Source organism: Boleophthalmus pectinirostris, unplaced genomic scaffold (genome assembly GCF_026225935.1).
Source record: "Boleophthalmus pectinirostris isolate CB_2022bp ecotype Guang Dong unplaced genomic scaffold, ASM2622593v1 HiC_scaffold_8, whole genome shotgun sequence".
NCBI lineage: Eukaryota > Metazoa > Chordata > Actinopteri > Gobiiformes > Gobiidae > Boleophthalmus > Boleophthalmus pectinirostris.
In genome coordinates, this window is record NW_026571515.1 from 4,341,893 (window position 1) to 4,363,965 (window position 22,073).

The 22,073-nt window shown below is 43.4% G+C and overlaps 1 protein-coding gene across 1 annotated transcript in view; it reads right to left on the minus strand.

Annotated features, from left to right (window-relative positions):
- The window catches only part of vps13d (vacuolar protein sorting 13 homolog D), a 63,007-nt gene that overhangs the window by 13,756 nt on the left and 27,178 nt on the right, over window positions 1–22,073 (minus strand). The window contains 30 exon segments of the mRNA XM_055165599.1: window positions 163–289; window positions 1,350–1,541; window positions 3,512–3,759; window positions 3,843–4,059; window positions 5,024–5,174; window positions 5,338–5,385; window positions 5,769–5,904; window positions 6,040–6,192; window positions 6,375–6,477; window positions 7,569–7,694; window positions 7,780–7,920; window positions 8,097–8,186; window positions 8,343–8,531; window positions 8,614–8,688; window positions 8,769–8,943; window positions 9,310–9,465; window positions 9,580–9,713; window positions 9,894–10,180; window positions 10,989–11,207; window positions 12,395–12,510; window positions 13,863–14,034; window positions 15,560–15,767; window positions 16,575–16,704; window positions 17,631–17,813; window positions 18,244–18,424; window positions 18,495–18,621; window positions 18,700–18,790; window positions 18,916–19,793; window positions 19,796–19,931; window positions 21,886–22,037. Coding sequence (XP_055021574.1) covers window positions 163–289; window positions 1,350–1,541; window positions 3,512–3,759; window positions 3,843–4,059; window positions 5,024–5,174; window positions 5,338–5,385; window positions 5,769–5,904; window positions 6,040–6,192; window positions 6,375–6,477; window positions 7,569–7,694; window positions 7,780–7,920; window positions 8,097–8,186; window positions 8,343–8,531; window positions 8,614–8,688; window positions 8,769–8,943; window positions 9,310–9,465; window positions 9,580–9,713; window positions 9,894–10,180; window positions 10,989–11,207; window positions 12,395–12,510; window positions 13,863–14,034; window positions 15,560–15,767; window positions 16,575–16,704; window positions 17,631–17,813; window positions 18,244–18,424; window positions 18,495–18,621; window positions 18,700–18,790; window positions 18,916–19,793; window positions 19,796–19,931; window positions 21,886–22,037 — 5,341 coding nt within the window.

Here is a 22,073-nt window from a genome sequence, read left to right on the forward strand (position 1 = left end):
TTAGCCCCACCCACTTTTCAGTCAATGTGATATTGCACCATAACACAAAAAAAACTGTGTGGCCTGTGGCCTGCCTGATGTAAAGAGCATTTCTCTGGACCAGAATAACTTAAAATCAGGTAAACCCTTTGAGATTGTGCTGTGGAGGAGGGAGTTACACACATGGCTGGCTGTTCCTTGTCCGTGTAGCAGAAGAGCAGAGGGCTGAGGCTCCGGGCCAGCTCGTGCTCCTCAAACTGACCCGCCGCGTCCATTTTCCCATTGTCCTGACGAAATATCAACGGCAAACCTGGAAGAATATAGGACACCTTATTACGCTGTTTTCTGATCTGTTATAATCTTATTTCCTCATATCATGTTATATTTATGCCCTTTTGGGGTTTTTTGCCTCTTCTGGCACCTACTTTTTTATCTAGTGTGTTTGTTTATTGTTATGTTATACGTGCAAAATAAAAAATTATAAAAATAATTCATTATTTGTCTCCAAAACCAAAATGAAAAAAACAGATAATGATTCTTTTTTTCACTTTTCATTTTGTGTTTAAATGAAGAATGTAAAAAACGGATAACAACTGTTTCCCTTTTCCGTGACTTAAACTGCGAAGCCGGACTGAACCAGGACTGAACCAGGACTAAACCAGGTCCGGGACCAGACCGGGACCAGATCGGGACATAAAACGGTTTAGTCCTGTTTTAGTCCTGTTTTAGTCCTGGTTCAGTCCTGGTTCAGTCCTGGTTCAGTCCGGCATCACAGTTTAAGTCACGTAAACAGGATACGGTCGTTATCCATTTTTTCCATTTTTCATTTAAACACAAAATCAAAAACTGAAAAAAATGAATCATTATATGTTTTTTTTCATTTTGGTTTTGGAGACAAGTAATGAAGAAAATAATTGCTTTTTCATGTTTTTATTTTTGGTTTTATATTGAAAAACGAATGAACAAATGATACACAGAAAAATAAATGACAACACCTGTTTTTTTTGTCAAATCAAGGTTAAATCTGTCAGAAAAATGTCTCCCTTGTGAGTAAATTGTCTCCGTGTTGATGACATAGTCAGAGGGATTCTGTTTTAGAACTCACTGCTACTTTCTGTATTTTTGTACTTTTCTATTTTTCTAACATTTTTCCACAAACTGCTACTAAACTATGATAAATATTTACTCCAGGTACTTTCCCACCAAACCAAACACTTCTGAGCATCTTGCCTCATTATTTTTGCTCCTTTTTAAAAATGTATTTACATTTTTGCTCTTTGTTATTATATTATATTGTGATGTGTGTGCTACCGTGTCCAAATAATTTCCCTTGTGGATCAATAAAGTTTGTCTAAGTCTAAAAGTCGTACCGGTTTTGTTGATGAGCCAGTAGGGAGCAGAGATGAGGATCTTGAGCGCCCCCTGTGCCCTCAGGATGATACGAATGGTGAGGCAGAGCAGGCGTTTGTTGCTGTCGTAGAGTCTCATGCGCACCACGTAGTTCTGAGTCCCGGGCGGGATGAGAAGTTCCTTACACACAGAGAAGTTTTCCAGCAGAACACCTAAAAAAAAACAAAGATATAAAAGATTACAGCGTATCTGAAGAGCCCGTATTACGCTATTTTCTGATCATTGTTATAATGTTGTTTCCTGATTAAAAACGTACCTGGATTTGTGTTTTTATTTTCATTTACACATGTTTAACACACAAATCCTGCATATTTCTTCTCCCAAACTGAAAAAAATCCAAGTCCAGTGGGTTTTAAAGCTCAATACACCTTCACTAGAATCATTTGGATAATTTCAGACCCGAAACTCTATCACTCTCTACTAAACTAAACTTAAAAGGTTAACTTGTTAACTGTTAACTTGAAAACTACAACTACATAACATCACAAGGTGGAGCATTTTGAGCTTTGGAGATGTAGAAAGACTAATAATAAAGGATTACCGTACTCAAACATGTGCAAATGAAACAAAACACAACTCCAGGTCTGTTTTTGAGAAGGTACCAGTATTATAACGTGGTTGCCTGAAGAGCCAGAACGACACACTTTGAAAAAACTTCACAAAGACGAGTGGATCTGGAGCCTTGTCCTGTCTTGATGATTTCAGAGGATATGATTGACCGGTGGATTAAACAATCAGAGAGACACATGCTTCAGTCGCGTCAAAAACAAACATGGTGGTTGGTGGTCACTCAGTTCACCGCTGACTCACAAAAGCTATATTTACACCATGAGCTTCCCTTGGCAGACCATTGGCACACCACTATCTAAATTGTGGCATATTTCTGACTAACCGGTGTCTACTGGCCTTCAAAGTCTCACCACACTTGCTTTATAAACCTCCTCCTCCTCCTTTGGAAGCTCAGCAAAGGGGCTTAAACACTCAAAGATCAGACGATGTTCACTTTTGAAATCAAACTATGTTGACTATGTTTCAATTCCCCCCGAGTCCGTATTATTTATGGTAAATAAACTTTTCGTGCTTAGGATTTGCCGTTGGTCTTCAGCCTTTTTACTTCCACATTTTCTTTGACAAGCTGAAAACTTCTACAATAGCGGATGTAAAAAGGAGAAAAAACTACATGAAGGACTGAGAAACAGAGAGGATTTTTACAAAATCAACAATCGAAGCACCAAACTATGACTTACTTCAGGTAAAAGAAGTTATATATTTTGTGCTGAATGCTATGAGAATTTTAGAGGAGATGTCTTCCTGATTTGAGGGACAATTTAGAGAGATCTAAAATTTGGAGAGGTACAGTGCTGGATTTGAACAAGAGTCAGTTTTTCATACCGTATTTTTAAGTCTCACTTTTTTCATGTTTTGGGTGTTTCCTGTGAGCTGCAAGTAGGAAAATCTGCAGCCGAAAACAGAAATCGAGCAGCAGAAAGTTTGGAGTGAGAGAGAAACTTGTGACACCGGGAGGATGCACCATGAAACTTTCCTGGAGTCACTGGATGGATGGACAAAGCCTGGACTTCAGTGACACCGAAACCATCCTGTCGGGATTTAGAAAGACCCGAATAATTCTAACTGGAACTGATGCTGAGTCTGACGACAGCGACACAGAAGAGTTTGCGTCGCTCTGTTTACCTCCGGAGGTCGAGGCCGAGTTGCTAAGAAGTGACACCGAGGATGAAGAACTGAATGGATTTAGTGATTTGGAGTGAGATGGAGAGTTTGTTAAACTTGTTCTGTTCTGTTGTTTATGTTATAGTTTATCTGAAGAACTGTTCATATGTGACGTTAACAGTCTGTTGTTCTCTCTTCTATTGTTTTTACTAGAAATTGACTTTCAAGATAAAATGTTCCCCAAAAGTGCAACTTACATGTTTTTCTTTTCTTCATTACACATTTGTTGGCTGGTGTGACTTATACTTCGGAGCTACTTAAAGTCCAAAAAATACGGTAATATAAGACCTTTAACTGTATTTGTTTTTGTTCTATTAATGTGCAAAATTTTCAATAAAAACGAAGCGAGGACTTTTAAAGCAGGGAGGTCATCATCACATTCAGTTCTTACCCAGCTCCATGTTCTGAGAGGTGTCGGCGGAGTGGAGCACGGCCTCCTTCCCCGGCTTCAGGCAGCCCTTGATGGAGCTGCTCTTGATGTAGAAGTTGAGGTCACAGGGCAGAAGGTTGACCAGGACCATCGTGGGCAGAAGGTAGACGGTGTGCCCAGGCTGTCGATAGATCTGCTGAGGTCCCCCGCTCACCCTCTTGGCCGGCTGCTGGTCTGGGTAGTTCTCTTTTCTGATGACCACGCAGAACCTGGGACAGAGGCGGGCGCAGGGTCAAAACACAGATCTCGTGCCACAAGATCATGCACAAGAAAATGAGGAAAATTATCTGACCTGAAGTTGCGTTTCTCTGAGTCCTCGAAGTCGGCAGTCTGGCACTCCCTCCTGCTGCTGCTCAGCTCCCCCTGCCGTTCCACGCTGGTCCAGTGGATGGGCACTTTACAGAAGAACAGCCCCATGCCCTTGGGCCGAGCCTGCAGCCTCCACGACGTCAGGTGAAGGGGCACTGCCAGGGCCTCGGTGGGCAGGATGGGGGGCAGGACCACGGGCTCTGAAAGACAAAGGTAAAGGTTAGACACAAACTCACCAACAAATCCTCCTCACAGTGGCCACGTTTACATGATGTTTTTAATTCCGAATTAATTGCTCTGGATTAAAATATTCTCCTTCGAGTTTACATGGAAATAATAATTCTGAATTGAGGTTTACACGTTAAATTGTCTTTATGTAATTCCGCTCGACGTTTGGGTGTGGGGAAGAGTTCTGATTGGTCAGAGACTCCAACGTATTTACATCGACCGGAAGAAAATACTTCAGCTGCTACCGGCTTTTCTGTCATCTCAGTTTGTCATTACACCACGGGTATAAACATGATCCAAACTTTTCCTGTAGTGGTTCCGGTGATAAATGCGCAGCAGCTGGAGAATTGTCTCATCACGCTTTACGTCTGTCGGCTGAGGAGGAGAAGGGAAGAGTGTCGGAGAAGGGAGGAAGAAGACAAACTGAGTGTGAGGCTGCTCTACCTCAGCCCACTCCCGCATCCCGCTCACAAATCCAAAGAGACGTGGATGAAAGTTCGAAGCCAGGACTGGTGGAGCCAGATTGTCTGGATCGAGCATGAACTGAACGACCAGAATAATTTTGAAGGAGTATAAATGTTTACATGATCAAGAAATAAATTAATTTGGCTTTAAAACCAGAATAAAACACCCACTTACTTCAGAATTAAGTTTAATTCCAAATAATAATTTTTATTAGGAATTAAGTGTTTACATGGTCTTTTTAAAGTGAAATTAATTTTTAATAACAATACAGGACTCTTCTGAGGTCCTGTAATTGGAACGAGTACAATTCAAATCCTTTAACGAGGATCAATTGGAGGGTAATTCCAGCTCCAACAGATTATCTTAAAGTTGCTGCAGTTAAAAAGCTCGTAGTTGGAATTAATTTATTTTTATTCAGATTTAAAGCTGTCATGTAAACGTGGCAAGTGTCATAGGTCTGGGTCAGTTTACTGTCTGGGGCTGAGGGGCTGTCCAGGCGAACTTCCATCGGCACGTCCAGTCTGTTCTTCACCATCAGGGCCGAGCGCACTGTGATCACCTTCCTGGCACTGCCCTCCATGGTGATGGCAAAGACCACCCGCACCGGGGGCAGAGCGGAGAACTGTGACGACACACGGGTGCACACTTTAATGTGAAGTTTATAAAAGTGGTAATGTTGTATTAATAAAGCCTCATTAACTAACGATGTACATGTAAATAAAATAACCACAGAGCTGACAGAGTGAGAGATGAATGAGTGAACAAAGACAGACACTCAGACTTACATAGACATGTGGATGGATGATGTTTGTTCTGCTCACTGGACTGCCCACCTGTGGACAGGAGGCACATTACATTTACTTCTAGATTTATTTAGTTCTAAGTGTGAAATGCTCAGTACGTTCAGTCTATAAACACATGTGATATGATGTCCGTATATTTGGTGAGTTTGACATTTAACATTGTAAAATCTTTATAGACATAATGAAAGCTCAATGTTCACCATAACAACTATTAATCTGTGTAACAATATCATTATTATAGGATTCTGGGTAAATTTAAGTGAGCAAACACAGATTTAAATACCTCACCAGTAAAACTAATGACAGGACAGTGGACAAACCTGAGACTGGTTGGTTTTGTCTTTAATATTTGTCACAGAGGAGCTCAGTGTGATTATGGGCGACTGATAGAAGCCAGAGGCCGTAGTGCTCACCATGTTGGAGGAGCTGTTTCTGTCCGGAGCGGCGTATCTGAAGAACACGCCCACTTTGTCCACAGACACAGGTTTGATCTGCTCCCACCCACACACACGCACCAGCAGCTGGTGCAGCTTCAGCTCATGGGTGTGTCTGCGCACAGGACACAGGGATTCAGTCAGGGTTAGACTCAGGTAAGCCAGAGCAGACACGTGTACAGAGAGAACTGTACAGAGAAATCTACAAAGAGATGTACAGAGAGAGAAAGAGCACAGAGAGAGAGTCCACCTGTGGCGCAGTTTCTCTCTGGCCTCAAACTCAAAGGGCAGCTCAGCTCCAGGCAGCACCTCCCTCCACTGGCTCACACTGTGGGGGTCATCAGCTCCTGGACCGTGCACCTCTGAGATGGAGTCTGCACTGCTGCTGTGGGACAGGGCCACTCTGAGATACACAACACACACAGGAGAGCTGGGGCTTAAAGACATTCACAATCAAATGAGCTACATTTGGTGTTACCATTTTTGACATCAGAATAAAAATTTACGAAAGAAAGAAAATGTCTAACTTGCAGCTTTGTTTTCCTAATGATTACTAATTTATGTGAGGTATCCTCTGAGATTTACCTTGTGGGGCTTGTAGTGAGAGTGGCAAACCACAAAGTGCAGCCTGTGTGGTTCCTCAGAGCATACGGGACAAAGGGCTGTCTCCTCTTGGACAACTTCACATCTGTGGAAAACAACAATGAAGGAAAAGGCCCACAGGGCACACAACTGTGTAATAACAGTTATAACAGTTGAACCACATTTAACAGTTATGTGCCCTGAGCCTCTGCTCTTGCACTATAACATAACACTATGGACCAGGATCCTCTCTGAGAGGGAATAGTTTCTTTTTTACAGAGAAAAAAAATAATTTCAGCTGGTTCACAGTTAAGATCACATTCCCACCATAAACATTTGAAACATTACATTACACATACACTCACTAACAACACAAGAACACGAGTAACTCTAAGTCCACAGAACAAAACCTTTGAGAAAAAAAAAAAACTCAGACCATCTGAGTCCATCAGAGTCACACACAGACACTTAACACTGAGGTGGAACAGTGTCGTCACCACGACACAAGAGCCGCTTCATTAAAAAACTGTAATATGATATAATATTCTTAACCATTGGTGGAGACTTTTCACACCATTTCATAATTATGTTGAACATAAGAAATGCTCACAAAGTTCCCTAACTGTTTGAACAGACGGGAAACTAAAGGAAGAGTACCTCTGTGAGTCTCGAGGCAGGACAGGCTCACTGTGCTCCTAGTTCTAAGGTGAGCAAGAGGAGCACCTGACAGTGGGGTCGTCCCCGAGAGGCATGCAGGAAGAGCACAGGAGGGTTAGTCACACACACAGACACACACAGAGACACACACACACAGAGAGACACACAGACAGTAGAGCACAGGACACACCAGACACACCAGAGGGATGATGGGGTGGAAAGTCAGACTAAAAGGGCTGAAAATGAGCAGTAATGGAAAAGTCAGGTACAGGAGCAGATGTTTAGTTGCATGAGCTGCATTTGAGCTGCTAGAAAGAGAGAAACCTTTAAAAGAAACCATCCATATACTGCATATAAGTTTTATATATACAGTATATCTACTAAATTACTCCTAATGTCACACTGGCATTTATTTTAGTAGATTATAATGAAGATAATTTGCAAACTAACAAAGAAAACCTTTTCTTAACAAAGAAAAGTATGTGATATAATGAGAGTCCTTTTCGTCCTCCAGACTGATACGGTGTGTGATGGACCTACTTTTGTCGAAGCAGGGAGGGTCCACAGAGGAGCCCACCCAGGGCAGAGGCACCGGGCTCTGGGGGCTCTGCTCCTCCTCTTTACAGTAGTCCGCCATCCACGAGCTCTTGGTCGTGTTGTATTGTTCTGAAAAACAGTTAGGGTTAGACACACAGCTGCACTGAAGACTTAAATTATTATTCTCCGTCCTGAAGTCCTGAAACATTCTTACCCATGAGCACTGAGGTGATGTTGATGTCCAGCCTCTGCTTGGCCCTGACGGCCATCTTGAGTCGTGGAGGATGGAGGCGACCGGCCGCCTGCTGCTGCCAGGACAAGAAGCACGGCCAGGGCTCAATGAAGGGCTCCCAGCCTAAAACACACAGCAAACAATACAGTCAGCTTCACTTGTATCAGAAATGTTCTATAGTCAGAGTGATGAAAGATCATTTTCACTTTTTCTTAATGATACTATGACCCCACAAAAGTTACTTCTATTTCTTGTGGATTTATCACAAGGTCAGTTCGATTCTGCACAGTGAGGATTACCTGACAGCTCTCTGTTGTAGAAGTCTCCAGACAGGGCAAAGCTGGCGGTGCCCTCCTGAGTGGAGCCGATCCTCTGCAGGACGTACAGCCCTGACAGAACACACCTCAGGGTTAGAGTCATTGAAACACATCCGTGATATTTTAAACACTTTATTTCAGCAGGCAGAATATTCAGAGCAGACTTGTATTATTATTTAACCCTGTGCAGTAAAAGTAAAGGTTATGCAGAGGTCATTCTGGACTCACTGGAGAAGGTGAGCTCGGCCAGGGGGATGTCACAGTCCAGGCAGTCGTCGATCAAGCAGATGCACACACTGTCAGCCTTGAGCTCCAGACCGGACAGAGGAGCGCCGTGACCCGAGCTCGAGTCTGCCCTGGCCCTGCCCATGTTCTCTGCGTTCTCCAGGAGCCAGGTGGCCGCCTGGTCCAGCTGCCCTGTGGTCACACACACACAGCAGGTACACACACGTTAGTTTACAGGAGTGTGTGTGTGTGTTATGGTGTTATTCTCACTTGCCTTTACAGAGCATCAGAGCTTTTTTACAGTCTTCTTTCCTAAAGCCGAGGTCTTGTAAATGGGAGAGTTGAGATGCTGCAAGGACAGAATAATATTGTAAAACTCAATGTATATAATAATAACATGAACACAAATATTATCTGTATTGTGGTTACCGATTAGAGATTCTGTTTTCCTTGTGAAGCTGTCTTTGGGGGGCGTGGGCTCCGGGCCTGGGGGGTTCTGTGTGTCTGTCTCCTGAGTGCCCCATGAAGGGAGGGACTTGGCGATGTCCAAAAAGAGCTGGATGTCGTTGTAGGAAAGGCGGATGGCCAGAGCAGGGAACTGGATCTGCACATGGAAAAGCAGAGTTAGCCTAGATCAGATCTCCAACCTGTAGCTCGGGAGTTACCAGTGTCTCTTCACCCCCTTCCAAGTAGCTCACCAAAGGATTTCTGAATTATACATATTGTGCTAAATGACTCAAATTTGGTGAACTACAATTATAAAAGTATCATGTTGATGCCTAACTCTGTGCACTGATAAATCATTTTTTTTTTTTTTACAGCTAAAATTAGTAGCTCTTTGGCATTTTCTTTTTGTAAAGGTTGATCACCGGAAGAAAAAGGTTGGAGACCCCTGACCTAGGTGTTAGCGTTCACCTAGATGTTTGCTTGTGAATGACAACAAAAAGCAGATATACTGGGTTTGTCTGACCTCCAGCAGAGGGGGGATGTCCTCCACGTTGAAGGCGTCCAGCAGACCTGAGCTGCTCTGGTATGTGGGGCTTCCACACAGCTCCACTTGGACATTGACAGGGTCGATGATGGACAGGGCCGTCTCCTGCTCACTGCCCAGGCGACAGGAGAACACCTGAGGAACAGACAACACCAGTCAAGATAAACAGGGTCTCATTCACAGAGTATCCAGAGATTAAACTGAAGTGAATGCTTCCTTTCCACAAAGACAGTGAATAATGTTTATTACCTCAATCCCAGCGAGGCTCCCGGAGAAGGGCCTGTCCAGCAGTCGCGGTTTGTAGGTGAGGACTGTGGTTCCCTTCAGAATAATGGCATTAGTGTCCAGACACGAGGAGTCCTCCACCACCACAAACTCTGTGCCTGCACAAAACAAAAGAATGAAAATGGGACTAGAAATCATTTTCTGAGAGCCATTGCCATTTCATTAAAATCACTGCTGTGTTTTGTATTGCCTTTAAGAGATTAATACAATAATCTTCTCTTTGGTTATAGAGGACAGATCCATGTCCTGATTCGGTCACAATGAGACTTGAACTGTACCTGTGACGTTGATCTTGACCTCGAGGCAGCGGTCTTGGCTCACGGGCACTGTGGACCTCTTGGTGACGACTCCGCTCTTGACCGTCTTGGGCATAGTGATGGAGGTGACGGAGGAGGCGGAGTCTGTGCTGGTGTTGCTGGGCCAGCGCTGCCTGGACGGAGCTCCACTCGGGGGTTTCTCTGCGGGCATCTTCAGGAAGTCTCTCACCAGCAGCAGCCAGTCGAAGATCAGAAACACACGCAGGTTGTTGAGGACCACGGTGAAGGACGATGAATCTTTAGTGGATCTTTTAAAAAAAAAAATAAAAACACACAGAAAAGTAAAAAAAAAAGTTAAATTCTAGTTTTAAATATTTTAGATTGACAACAGTAACAAAACTGAGAACACATTATCCAGTTTTATAATATTATTTTTATGTGATTAACTATTATCAATGTTTCTGCATTGCCCTTTTTTCTTTCGTTATGCAATAAAATAAAAAGCTAATGACCGAAAGGATGAGATCGCGGATATAAGTGGCCGAAATGAGTTTCCTCCGCAGGGTGGCTGGGTGCTCCCTTAGAGACAGGGTGAGGAGCTCAGTCACACGGGAGGAGCTCACAGTAGAGCCGCTGCTCCTTCACATTGAGAGGAGCAGTTGAGGTGGCTCAGGCATCTATTCCAGATGCCTCCTCTCCTGGGCATCTCCCTTGGGAGGTGTTCCGGGCATCTCCCACCGGGAGGAGGCCCCGAGGAAGACCCAGGACACGCTGGAGGAACTATGAAGTGGTTCAACATAAAAAAAGAGCCCTCAGATCCACAGACCCACAGGCTGGCAGTGCGATTCCAGCTCCCAGAAATGAATACTGTTGTTGTGTCCTTGGGCAAGACACTTAACCCACCTTGCCCCCAGTGTCTGCGTACACTGTTGTATGAATGGGCGAGTAGTTCCTTGTTGTAAAAAGCTTTGAGTGCCTTGAAGCTGTATAAAAAGTGACCATTTACCATAAAAATAATAATTTCTTTTTCTTAAATTACAAAAAAATGCTCAATAATTCAAAGTAAAAACTAAACTAAAAAACAAAACACATTTCTATGCTCTGACAGTCCTGTACCTGTAGTGCAGTTCCAGCTGCAGGGAGGCGCGGTTGGAGCCGGTCTTGGAGGGCTGGAGGATGCAGTCGAACACGTTGTGCTTGTGTCCGGCTCTGGGGTGAGCGTGCGGGTCGGGGCTGCGCGTGTCAAACGCCAGCAGCGAGTGGGACACCAGGTTTACCGACTTAGAGCCGTTGGAGAAACTCTCAAAGAGCAGCTTGGATTTCATGAAGTCAAACCTGCGAGCGGAAATATGACCTTTGTGATGCAAGTCAGAAATACTAAAATCACAGAAGCATTCAAAATAATTATAACAAGAAAGAGGAACTTCAGATGGGCATTGTAGTTTTATTTCTAAACTTGTACTAGTTTCTAAACTAGTACTAGTACATATGCTGTTTCTATTCATCTCCTGTAACATTCAGTGTCACAAACATTTAAGGTCAAAGACTTCTCTTGTCTCTCATGTGCTCTGAAGGTAAATAACTCACATAAAACTGTATTCAGAGACGCACTGTGTAACTTTCCTGGTGAACGGTTCACCATCTTTTCTCCGTGGAGATGTATTATTATTTATTCATGAGGTTAGGGTAAGGTTAAGGAAGATTTTATTATCCTTACAGGGAAAATTACTCTTTTTATGTATTTATTATTATTATTATTACTACTACTTCTTTTTGTTTTTTGAGCAAAAATTGAATGGTGTTATGACGTGCGGCCTCTCGTTCTCTTAGTCGTTGTCTAAGCATGAGACAGAGAGAAACGTAATTTCGATTACTTTGTATGTCTAGTACATGTGAAGAAACTGAAAATAAAGCAAACTCTGAACTTTTAATCATTCCAGGCAAAGCAATAAGTTCAGAGTAGAGTATGGCATCGAACTTCTTTTAAAATCTCAATGTAGACAAGAGTTCTGAGATCTGTGGAGAGGCGCTCACAGTGAGAAAGCACTCAAGCACTGTGATGCGTTAGTTTAAAGCAATACAGTGGAACATTCGAGACAAATCAATAACATCTCCATGAGGACAAACATGCTGAAAACAGAGAAAAGTCACATAGTGCACTTTTAATTTGGAATAACATTATTTTAATTAAATAAAACTATAATCTCAATAAGTAAGGGTGCAGTCGTTTTTTGGTCCCACAGTCTTAGTCCTGATGTCCTTGGTTTAGTCCAGGTTTAGAGTTGGGTATAGTCCTGTTTAGACCCAGTTTTGATGTTGTGAATGTCTGAACGCACCTTAAAACTATTTCTTAATTATGGATCAATTGCAGAAGCTGTTGTCAATAAATAATAATAAATCAATTGCCTTACCATACATACCACAAACAAAAGAAAAAAAAGAAAAACTCTGGCCGGTAAAGCTCTTTAAATACTGTGGTGACCAGTCTTATTCAGTCTCCAGCTCCTTGTGTTGTCTCTTACCTGGCTAAAGAACCCTGGTCCTCACTCGCCTTCGGACAGTCCAGGATCTCCAGGCTCACGTCCATCATGTCCACCAGGAAGGAGAAGGTGGTGTAGACATCTCCACTGAGCACCGTCTGAAAGCACAACAATCACCAGCAGATTATGATCACAGTCACAACCCGAGGCTCAAAGTTCAAGTTAACAAGTCCTTTTTACCTTTTGTTCATTATATTTTAGCAATACCAGAGCTCAAATTATCCAAATGATTCTACTGCAGGTGTGTGAAGTTTAAAAGCACAGTTTTCAGATTGAGAGAAAAACTCAGACTAAATATGTAAGAGTTTGTGTGTTAAACATGTGTGAATGAAACAAAACACAACTCCAGGTCTGTTTGTGATGAGGAAACAACATTATAACAGAGATAAGACTTTTCTGGTGGAAGGTTTGCCTGGAACGTTCCACGGTATGACACTAAACACATCTATCTGACATTTATTCGTCTATTGCTCAAAAATACAATTATTCTCTCAGTGAATAGGGCTCCTTTTCCACAGATCTGACCTATAATGTAGCCTATAGTTGTTTCCCTTCAAATAGACAAGTTTAATCTCTACCATCTAGACCAGCGGTTTTCAATAGGTGAGGCCCCCCTCCCCTGGGGGGCACCAAAGAGCCACTGGGGAGGTGCGACACACACGGACTAAACCAGGACTAAACCAGGACTGAACCAGGAGGAATAAACCAGGACTGAACTAGGAGGAATAAACCAGGACTGAACTAGGACTAAAAGAAGACTAAAAGAGGACTAAAACAGGACTAAAACAGCAATAAACCAGAAATGAACAAGGACTGAATGTTGGGACAGGCCCGGCGGTGCACCTGCGTAGACCGTTGGGTGATCACAGGCGAAAGGACCAGCGCAGAGCTCCACGCCCCACGGGGGCTAAGCGCAGCTGTCGCCTGACTGCGCTTTGCAAACACCCTGCTCTACGAACTCGATGTTCTCCCTCTCTCTCTCAAGTCCAAGATTAGACCTGGTTTAGACCTGGTTTAGTCTGGGTTTAGACCTGGTTTAGACCTGGTTTAGACCTGGTTTAGACCTGGTGTCCTTCTGATGTCCAGTGATGTTAAAGTCGCCTCAATTAGGCCTGCATGAAGTTGGATTTTATTTACTGTTGCAAAAATCATTTATGAATGCACTTTTAGAAAAATATGAAAATACAATATAAAAAAATATATATTATGAGTTGTTATTGAAACTCATCATTGCAGGAACACAAAAGATGCATTTACTTCAAAGGCCTGTGTGTGTGTGTGTGTGTGTGTGTGTGTGTGTGAAAACCCCTGTTAACATCTCCATAAGGACAAGCAGGCGCAGACCCTCCACTAGAAACGTTACACAGTGCACCTTTAAATTATAGGTTGGTGGATGAAAAAAGACCACTGTCTGCATCAGTAGTCTTTTTTTTAGATACTGGGGTCTTACGTAGATACTGGGGTCCTGCAGGTTGTACGGTCTTAAGAACTCCTCCACAGGTTCTCCCAGGTTGTTCTCCAGAAGGCCCCGGATCAGCCTGTAGTTGTCCTGGTCCAGAGAGCAGTGCACTGACGACAGGCTGCCGTGGATGGTCAGGTCTGGAACAGCATGGCTCAGCTCCCTAAAACAATTACATCACCATTAACATACTTTGTTCAGACCACTGGAAAATCATGTTACTGAAAACAAGTTAAAAGTAGTTCTAACAATTTTTATTTACTGTATCTGTAATAAGACTATTGCAACTCCCTCCTCTCCGGCCTTAAAATCCAAATCTATCTCCCGCCTCCAACTGGTTTACCCCTGTTTTATCTTCCCTTCACTGGCTCCTGTGTGTTTTAGAATTGATTTTAAGATTTTACTGATCACTTTTAAAGCTCATTTAGGTCTCGCACCAAGTTAGATTTCAGAACTTTTAACCCCGTACGAGCCTCCCACAGCCTTAGATCCTCAGGCAGGTCACTGTGTCTGTTCCAAAGTCCAGGCTCTGGACAAAGGTGATGGAGCCTTTTCAGTCCTGGAACGACCTGCCTGAGGAGTTAGGGCTCACACCGTCACTACCATCTTTTAAATCATTTCCTAAGGCTAATTTTTATTTAACTGGTTTTAGCTTGATTTTATTCCTTATTTCTTTTTATTTATTTATTATAATTAATTGAATTATTTGCATCATTGTCTGTTTTTGTATGCCTTCTGCGTGCTATTTTTATCCTTTTTGTATTGTTCTTTGCTGCTTGTACTTTGTAAACCTTGATTTTAAAAGTGCTTTATAAATAAAGTTGTTGTTGTCATTGTCAAAATGAATGGCATTTTATTAACTCTTACAGCGCACAAGAACTTAAAGTTGCACTATGTAACTTCTCTGGGTCAGGGTCCACAACCTGCCAGTGTCTGTAGAGATGTTATTACTGCTCTTCCGCAAAATTAAATTAAAATTATCTATGTATTTATTTATTTATTTTAATTATAAGTTACTCATGAAGATCTTTTTGATGTGAGATGGAGTGACCAGTAAGTTGGTCAGGTTGTACCACTGGCTCGTCTCCATGGAGTTCCATCCATCAATTTTCTTCCACTTCTTCTGAGCAGGGACCCATGACCTCCCTCACCCCAGACACTTCCTCCAGCTCCTCTGGTGGTACCCCGAGGTGTTCCCAGGCCAGCCCAGAGACACAGTCCCTCCAGCATGTCCTGGGTCGTCCCCGGGACCTCCTACTTATCTATCCCCATGGAGATAGGCAAGTTTAATGCCATACTATGAGGCATTCCAGGCAACCCAATAATATCTTCATGGAGTCAAACCGGTTGTGGACTCTAGCTATATAGTGCACCTTTAAGTGAAAGTTAAATACGAAATACTAGTACTTTATAGCTACAAAAGTAAGTAATATTCCTCCTTTTCACAGACATCATTGTAGTCACAAGAAAACACACTAAGCCATGTCTTTTAAATGTACAGTTTGCAGCTTAATCCTTACACAGGTGGATTTTCTCATGTGTCTTTTTAAAATAATAATATTGGATTACGTGCTCCATCTAAAATTAACACATCAACATCTAGAAACTGTTTCCTTTTCAGCTGTATGAACAATAACAGCACAACATATTTAACACAAATCCAGCTGAAGTGTGTTTGAAGCTCTCACTTGTCCAGATTGCGTTCCACTTTGAGCTTGAGGCGGCAGCAGTCTTTGAGCATGTTGGCGCCGGTGCGTTGGATCAGGTACGAGGGGAACACCAGGTCTGTGCCCTCCGCTGCTTTACCACAGCTGTCCGAGGGAACGCGAGCGGCTGCGAAGATGTCCATCTCCTCCAGGTCCAGAGCTATACAGTCCAGCAGGCACACGTGCTCCTCTGTGCACAACAAACAGAGACGGGTCAGCCAGGTATTTTCAAATTAAAACAAATACATGTGTGCTAGAAAGGATGAAAAGAAAAAAAATAAATAAATGAATAAATAAACGCTAGTTATGAAATTTACTGACTGTTTAAACCTGATTTTCAAACCACAAAGAGGAGGAAGCCAATGATTAATCAGCAAGTGCAGCCTCTGCAGCTCAGTGACTGAATTCTGGAGGTTCTGAGCTTTCACATGAGGCCTGAACATAAACTGAGAGTGAAACAAACTTGTATGTGTCTCTGTCTGCAGGTAAAGGCTCTGGAGACACAGGTTTAGTTTTTATATATGATACTGATAATATTAAAGTAGCACTGGTGGGACAAAACACACAAGATAAGAATTTGTAATAAATAAATTGCTTCAACCCAGTTCACACTTTTTTACTTTTGACCTTTTTAATTTATTTTATTATGTATTTCTGTCATGTAGCACTGCTTTTTTGAACTGCCTGAACTGAAATGTGCTGATTTGAAATGTTTTGAAGTGACTATCGGTGTTGATATTTTGTCTGGAAAAGGGAAAAGATGGCAGATAACATAAGATCACATAAGATTTCTGCTCCTTTTCATTCATTTCTTGTATGTTTGATGTTGTGACACTGTTCATGTCTTTTTATACCTGATGAAAAAAAATTGAAACAAATGGAAAACAAATCAAGGCCATCGTGTGTGCATAATCTTGTGGCTATTTTATCTCATGAACTCTTGTCCCATCCATGAAAAAGTTAGATAGAAAAGTTAAGATAGATATGTAATTGATACCTGGCAGATCCTCTGACACCGATCCAGAGGCGGCAGCGTGTGGTCGTCCCAGGCAGAACCCAGAGGGGGCGCTGATGACACTCTGAGCTCTCTCCTCTTCACTTCTGTCTGCAGCCTTTTGAACACGCTCCTTCACAAACAAAACAAGCACAAAGCCAGTGTCACACAGTTAGACTCTGGTGTGTGGGACGTTGGACTGCACACAATAAACAAATTCAGCAAAATCCAATGCTTTGCAAAGTGTGTGCCAAAAATACAAAAGACATCAGTTATGGTCAAGCAGCAAAGATCTGCTGGTGGCATGCTTCAAATATGAGTAACAAGAAAGCACCGCAAACTCACACAACTCCAGATCAGTCAGAAAGAACACTGGTTATGTTACATTAAACTACACAAACCAGAGCTCCCTGTGCACTAGTACCTTGAAATGGGACGGGTCCTTGTATGAGTTTGCATGCAGTATTAAGTTCTTCAAAGAAACACAAGGTGGTCAGAATCAGGCACAGTCTCATGTGAAAGTGATTCATAAATTTGCTATTATAAGGCAGAATAATAAACACCTGACTCATATGTGTGGCACTGTTAAGTACAACACATGGGTTTGTGAACTCATCTGCACACACCTGACTAAATAGCTGGAAAGCAATATGTTTGGTTACCTTGTGGTGAAAGTCAGAGGTGTGGCAGTATTAGAGTGATTTGTTTTCTTTTAGGATTTTAGTCTAGCATTGAACAGCTGAACAATACAGAGCTAGTGATTTACAGTTTAAAGCAGCAAAAAAACACATGATAATAAATGATTGTTGCTGTTGCAAGTACTCCGAGAGCCCATACGCTTTATCTCTGTACGCTCTACCTTTAGATCTATGTGAGTTTGATATTTTAATGTGAAAATCATATAATTCTGTCTAGTTACCATTTTAAAACCATATAAATAATAAAAGTGTGTTTTGGCCCAGGCGTGTTAGTCCAGCGGCGCACATGCTCACAGAGTCACACGTGTGGCAGACTCACCAGACAGGGCAGAAAGGCATGAGCCATGGTCAGTTTCTCTACCTTGTCCCGCAGAGAGAAGGTGCCATGTGCCCCTGCTGGCAGGAAGCGGTTCTGCACTTTGAGCTGGCCCAGGTTCAGCACTATGACCCTGGGAGAGCGCGAGCTCTCTGGGATCACGATGACAGGAGCCCCGGCCTCTATGTCCAGGAGAACTCTTGAGGCTCGCTGAGGCTGGTCCCGAACCTGAGCAGAGAAGCATCGATCAATACACAAGCACCACCACAATACTGACGATAACAAGTGAATGTCTATGTGAAGAAGAACAGGCTCATTTTATCTTTAACACACCAGAACAAACAGCTGTCCCAGGTTAAGGGCTGGTTAGTCAAATGTTTATCAAAGAAACTCCATCTTGGAAGTGCAGCAGCAGAAGCTGTGCAGTACTGATGATGATTTACAGTATGGTTAATGTCCTGTCTGATGTTGCACCTGTGTGTGCGTCATCAGTGACATTCCAGTCATCTGTGTCTCTGTTGTGTGTTAAAAGGCAAGCCACGGACTATAATGTAATTAATATAAAAGTAAAAAAGATACAAGTTCCATTCTGTCAAAGAAGAGCCCCGATAAAGCCTGTGTTACATGTATGTGACTTGGTTGTCCGGGCAGCACTCACAGCCTGACCCTCCATAGCGGCCCTCTGTCGGCCCAGGACATCCTGCAGCTGGAGGAAGTGCTGGATGAAGGCCACCACCTCGGCCTGGAAGCGCTGTGTGTGGACATACTGCACTGACGCCATCTGCAGGCACACGCGCACGTCACAGTCTCGCTCCAGCCAGGGGTCGGGCTGCCCGTACCTGCACAGGACAGAGATTACTGTCAGAGATCTCACAGACTAGAACATGACAGAATCATATAAGTACATACTTATGGATATTAAAAACTAAAGCCTCAGCTCCTCTTGTAGTGAAGCGCTCTCGATACAGATCTCCGTGCGGCGTTAGGTCGCTCAGGGACAGACTTCCCAGACTGCCTTGCAAAGCTAAATCACCATCTGTTATGCAAAGATAAAATTAACAACTAGTACACTGGCTTTATAAAGATGAGTGTTGATCCTAATTATGAGTCATACCCAACATGTCCAGATGAGCTGATAACTTGGAAACACTGGCTCGAGCGAGTTCATTTGCCTTCTTATTCAGAATAAGAGACAAAGAATGCACCTGAGAAAAGGACACAAAAGAAGGAGACCTCATTAAAACACTGTCTGACACCATCTATATAAAATGAGACAATAAACAGAGACACAAAAACTTAGATTCTGTACAGATATTGTTTCAAATTGTACCTTTAGATCTACTTTAGTGTTCACAGCTTGCCCCTCTTTGTCTTCGGCGTAAGGCTCGCACACAGGCTGGGGGGACATGGCGGTCACCTTCACCGCGTGATTATTGGCCGTGGACCCGATCCCAAAGAAGTCCAGAATGACCACCCAGGTCTGCAGAGTGATCAGGACGTCCAGGCAGTTGAAGTCCACGTCCACGCTGCGCCCCACGCCCCCGTACCGTGACCTGAACTCCGGGTGAGCCTGATCCACCAGCAGAATGTTAATGTGCACCAAGGAGTCGTCAAAGTCTGTGCCGTGCTGTGAGGGCGTTCTGTGGGTGGGCGAGGGGGGCGGGGTGCTCGGACAGTCTGGTTCTTTAGCTTTGGTCCGGGTGGCAGAGGGGGTGCTGGGGTGTCTCTGGTACAGCTGGAAGACGTTCTGCGCGGCCTCGATGTGGGCGGGCAGGGAGCGGGGCATGTCCGGGTACTGGACGTTGGACACGGAAGGGCAGCTTTGAGACAGATACTCCCTGGTGCTGAAGGTAGAAGGTTTTGGAGCTCCTCTGGACACCATTAGATGTTTGTATTTAGAGTCCGGGTTGTGTTCCAAGAGGTCCTCCATCAGCAGTGAGCGCAGGGCCAGCTGTACAGCCAGGAGCTGAGGATGGTCTTTGGTGATGTCGCCTTCTAGGTCGAGGAAGCTCAAACTCACCAGCCCCTGGGAGCCCTGGGTCAGGTCTGCATTGAGCTGCACTTGTAGCTTTGGCACATGTAGTGTGACTTTGAGCTGTGTGAAGGAAAGAGTGTCCGGGTTGGGCTCATGGGCCTGTAGAGCCAGAGGGGAGGAGAAGCTGATGTGGGGAGGGTCCCGAGCGAACAGACCCCCAGGCGGGTTGGGGAAGCGGTGCGGGCGGGTGCTGGAGGGGTGGGTGGAGGAGGAGTAGGAGGCTGGCTCGGAGTGACCCGCTGCTCCTCCATCAGAGAGAGGCTGTCCAGTGTCTGTATGACCTGTTCGTACACGGGTTTACACAGGAACACCTGAGGACAGAGCCACAAATGGACTATGGACTCACACAAATAACAAAGACCATATATGTGCTTTCAAACATGCATTTAAAACAGAAGCTAGAAAGATACTGTATGTAAATATCTTCATGTGTCAGGGCCCAGGCTGTGACTCGCCCTGCGCCTTCCTGTCGCTCTCTCTTTCTCCAGGCTTGTGTCCTCACCTGCCTAAGCTGCCCTGCCTGATGCTCCACCCACGTGACTCAGCAGGAGTATAAAAGGCCTGCGGAGGCACGTCTCCTCCCTTTTTCCCCTCCTCTCCTGCCACGCCACCACGCCGCAGCCACTACTATCACTACCATCATGTTTTTATAAGAAACGCCCATACCAGTGTTAAAAACCGCAGCTGTTGTCGTGTTCCCTCCTTCTTTGTTGTCTTTTGAGCCAGGACTGTAACAATATGTAATATAAAGTACTTAATATAAATATAAAGTTTTTCTCATTCTCAGTTTATGGACAGGCCTCATGTGGAAGCTCAGAACCTCCAGAATTCCCTCCCTGAGCTGTAGGGGCTGTATGCATTCTGCTTTCTGATCAGATAACCTAGCCTGATTCATCAGCCGGTTCACCTTCATCTCACTTCGTAGAAACAGTCTGATTTCGTTCGCTCTACGGTAGGCAGGTACTTTTTATCATTTAACCAATCGCTGCTATTTGGTCGTCACGTAAGCTCACAATATGGTGAGGAGGCTCACGATTAGGGATGTAACAATATCCAAATCTCTCTGTACGACATTTTCACGATATACATCTCACAGTACGATATTTATTGCGATATTTTAACTGTGAATATGCTACTTTTTCCTCTTAAAATGCCTCTTGACAAGCCTTAATCCAAAGAACTAAGACTTAAGTGTTAGAACTGTTATTTCTTCTTGTCGTCTGCACTGAAATGGAGCAAAGGATCATGGTCTATGTAGTTCCCTCTGTTTTTTCTTAGCTATTGCGGCACCATAACTCTTAATTTAAGCAAAGAGACTTGTAATTCGATATATTGTGATGGTCCACGATATTATTGTGAGAACTTTGACGATATCATTATAATTTGGTTATCGTTACATCCCTAATAACCAGCCTAAATCAGCTTTAGAATTGTTATCAGAAAAATAAATTTCTGCTAGAGTTGTGCATTTAGTCTACATTCTGTGATTAGCTGATGCTGGTTTGAGGTGAGGTTGGGAACTAGGGATGGGCATTCGATGAAATTTTCTTAATCAATCGTCGATCGATTATCGATTAACGTTTTTATATTAAAATTATCATCATTATTATTACTATCTGCACTAATCTGCATAAATAAATTCAACTTTACGACATATAAACATAACGACTCTAGAGCCACATCAGCTGTTTGAGATTATAATGTGTTTAATGCAGATCTGCGCAACTCTCACAGAAACGAAACTTAAAACCACATCGCTAATTTGCATAAACTTAGCGAAGATAAAACTACAGCTCTTGTGTGGCTGATGCGGTCAATTTCTGTCGGATTAAAAGACACAACTCAGTGGAATACAGGTTAGTGTGACCAGATTTGCGTTTGTCAAAACCAGGACACTGTACGGGGGGAGGGAGGTGGGACCTCGTCATCGACATTGGCTACTCTCACCTGACAAAACTTTTTCCCACTATACACTGTGCACATGGCCTCACACTTGTCCCGAACGCAATGGAAAGCGTGGAATTTCTTGTACAAGTCATCGTTAAATACGCATTTGTGCTTCGGTACGTTGCAGACTGACCGACTGTTTGTGTCTCGCTCCTTCTGATGCAGAGACACATGTACGAACCCCGTTTGGTCACACTACACACAGCAACCTACATTCGGTTTGTCGATTAAAATTAACGTAATCGATGAAATTCTTAATGATCAATTATCGATAAATCGACTAATCATGCCCATCCCTATTGGAAACATTATAATTACCTGAACAGGGGTGATAAATTTGCCCTGGACTTTAAGTAACCCTGAGCTCCTGCAGGGCTCCTCTGTGCTCAGGAACGCAAAGTGATTGTTGTCCTCTGCTGGGATCTTCTCCATGGTGAACTGGATTGTAGTGTCTTTAAGAATATGGTAAGCTGAAATAACGCAAGAAACACACATACACATTAAGT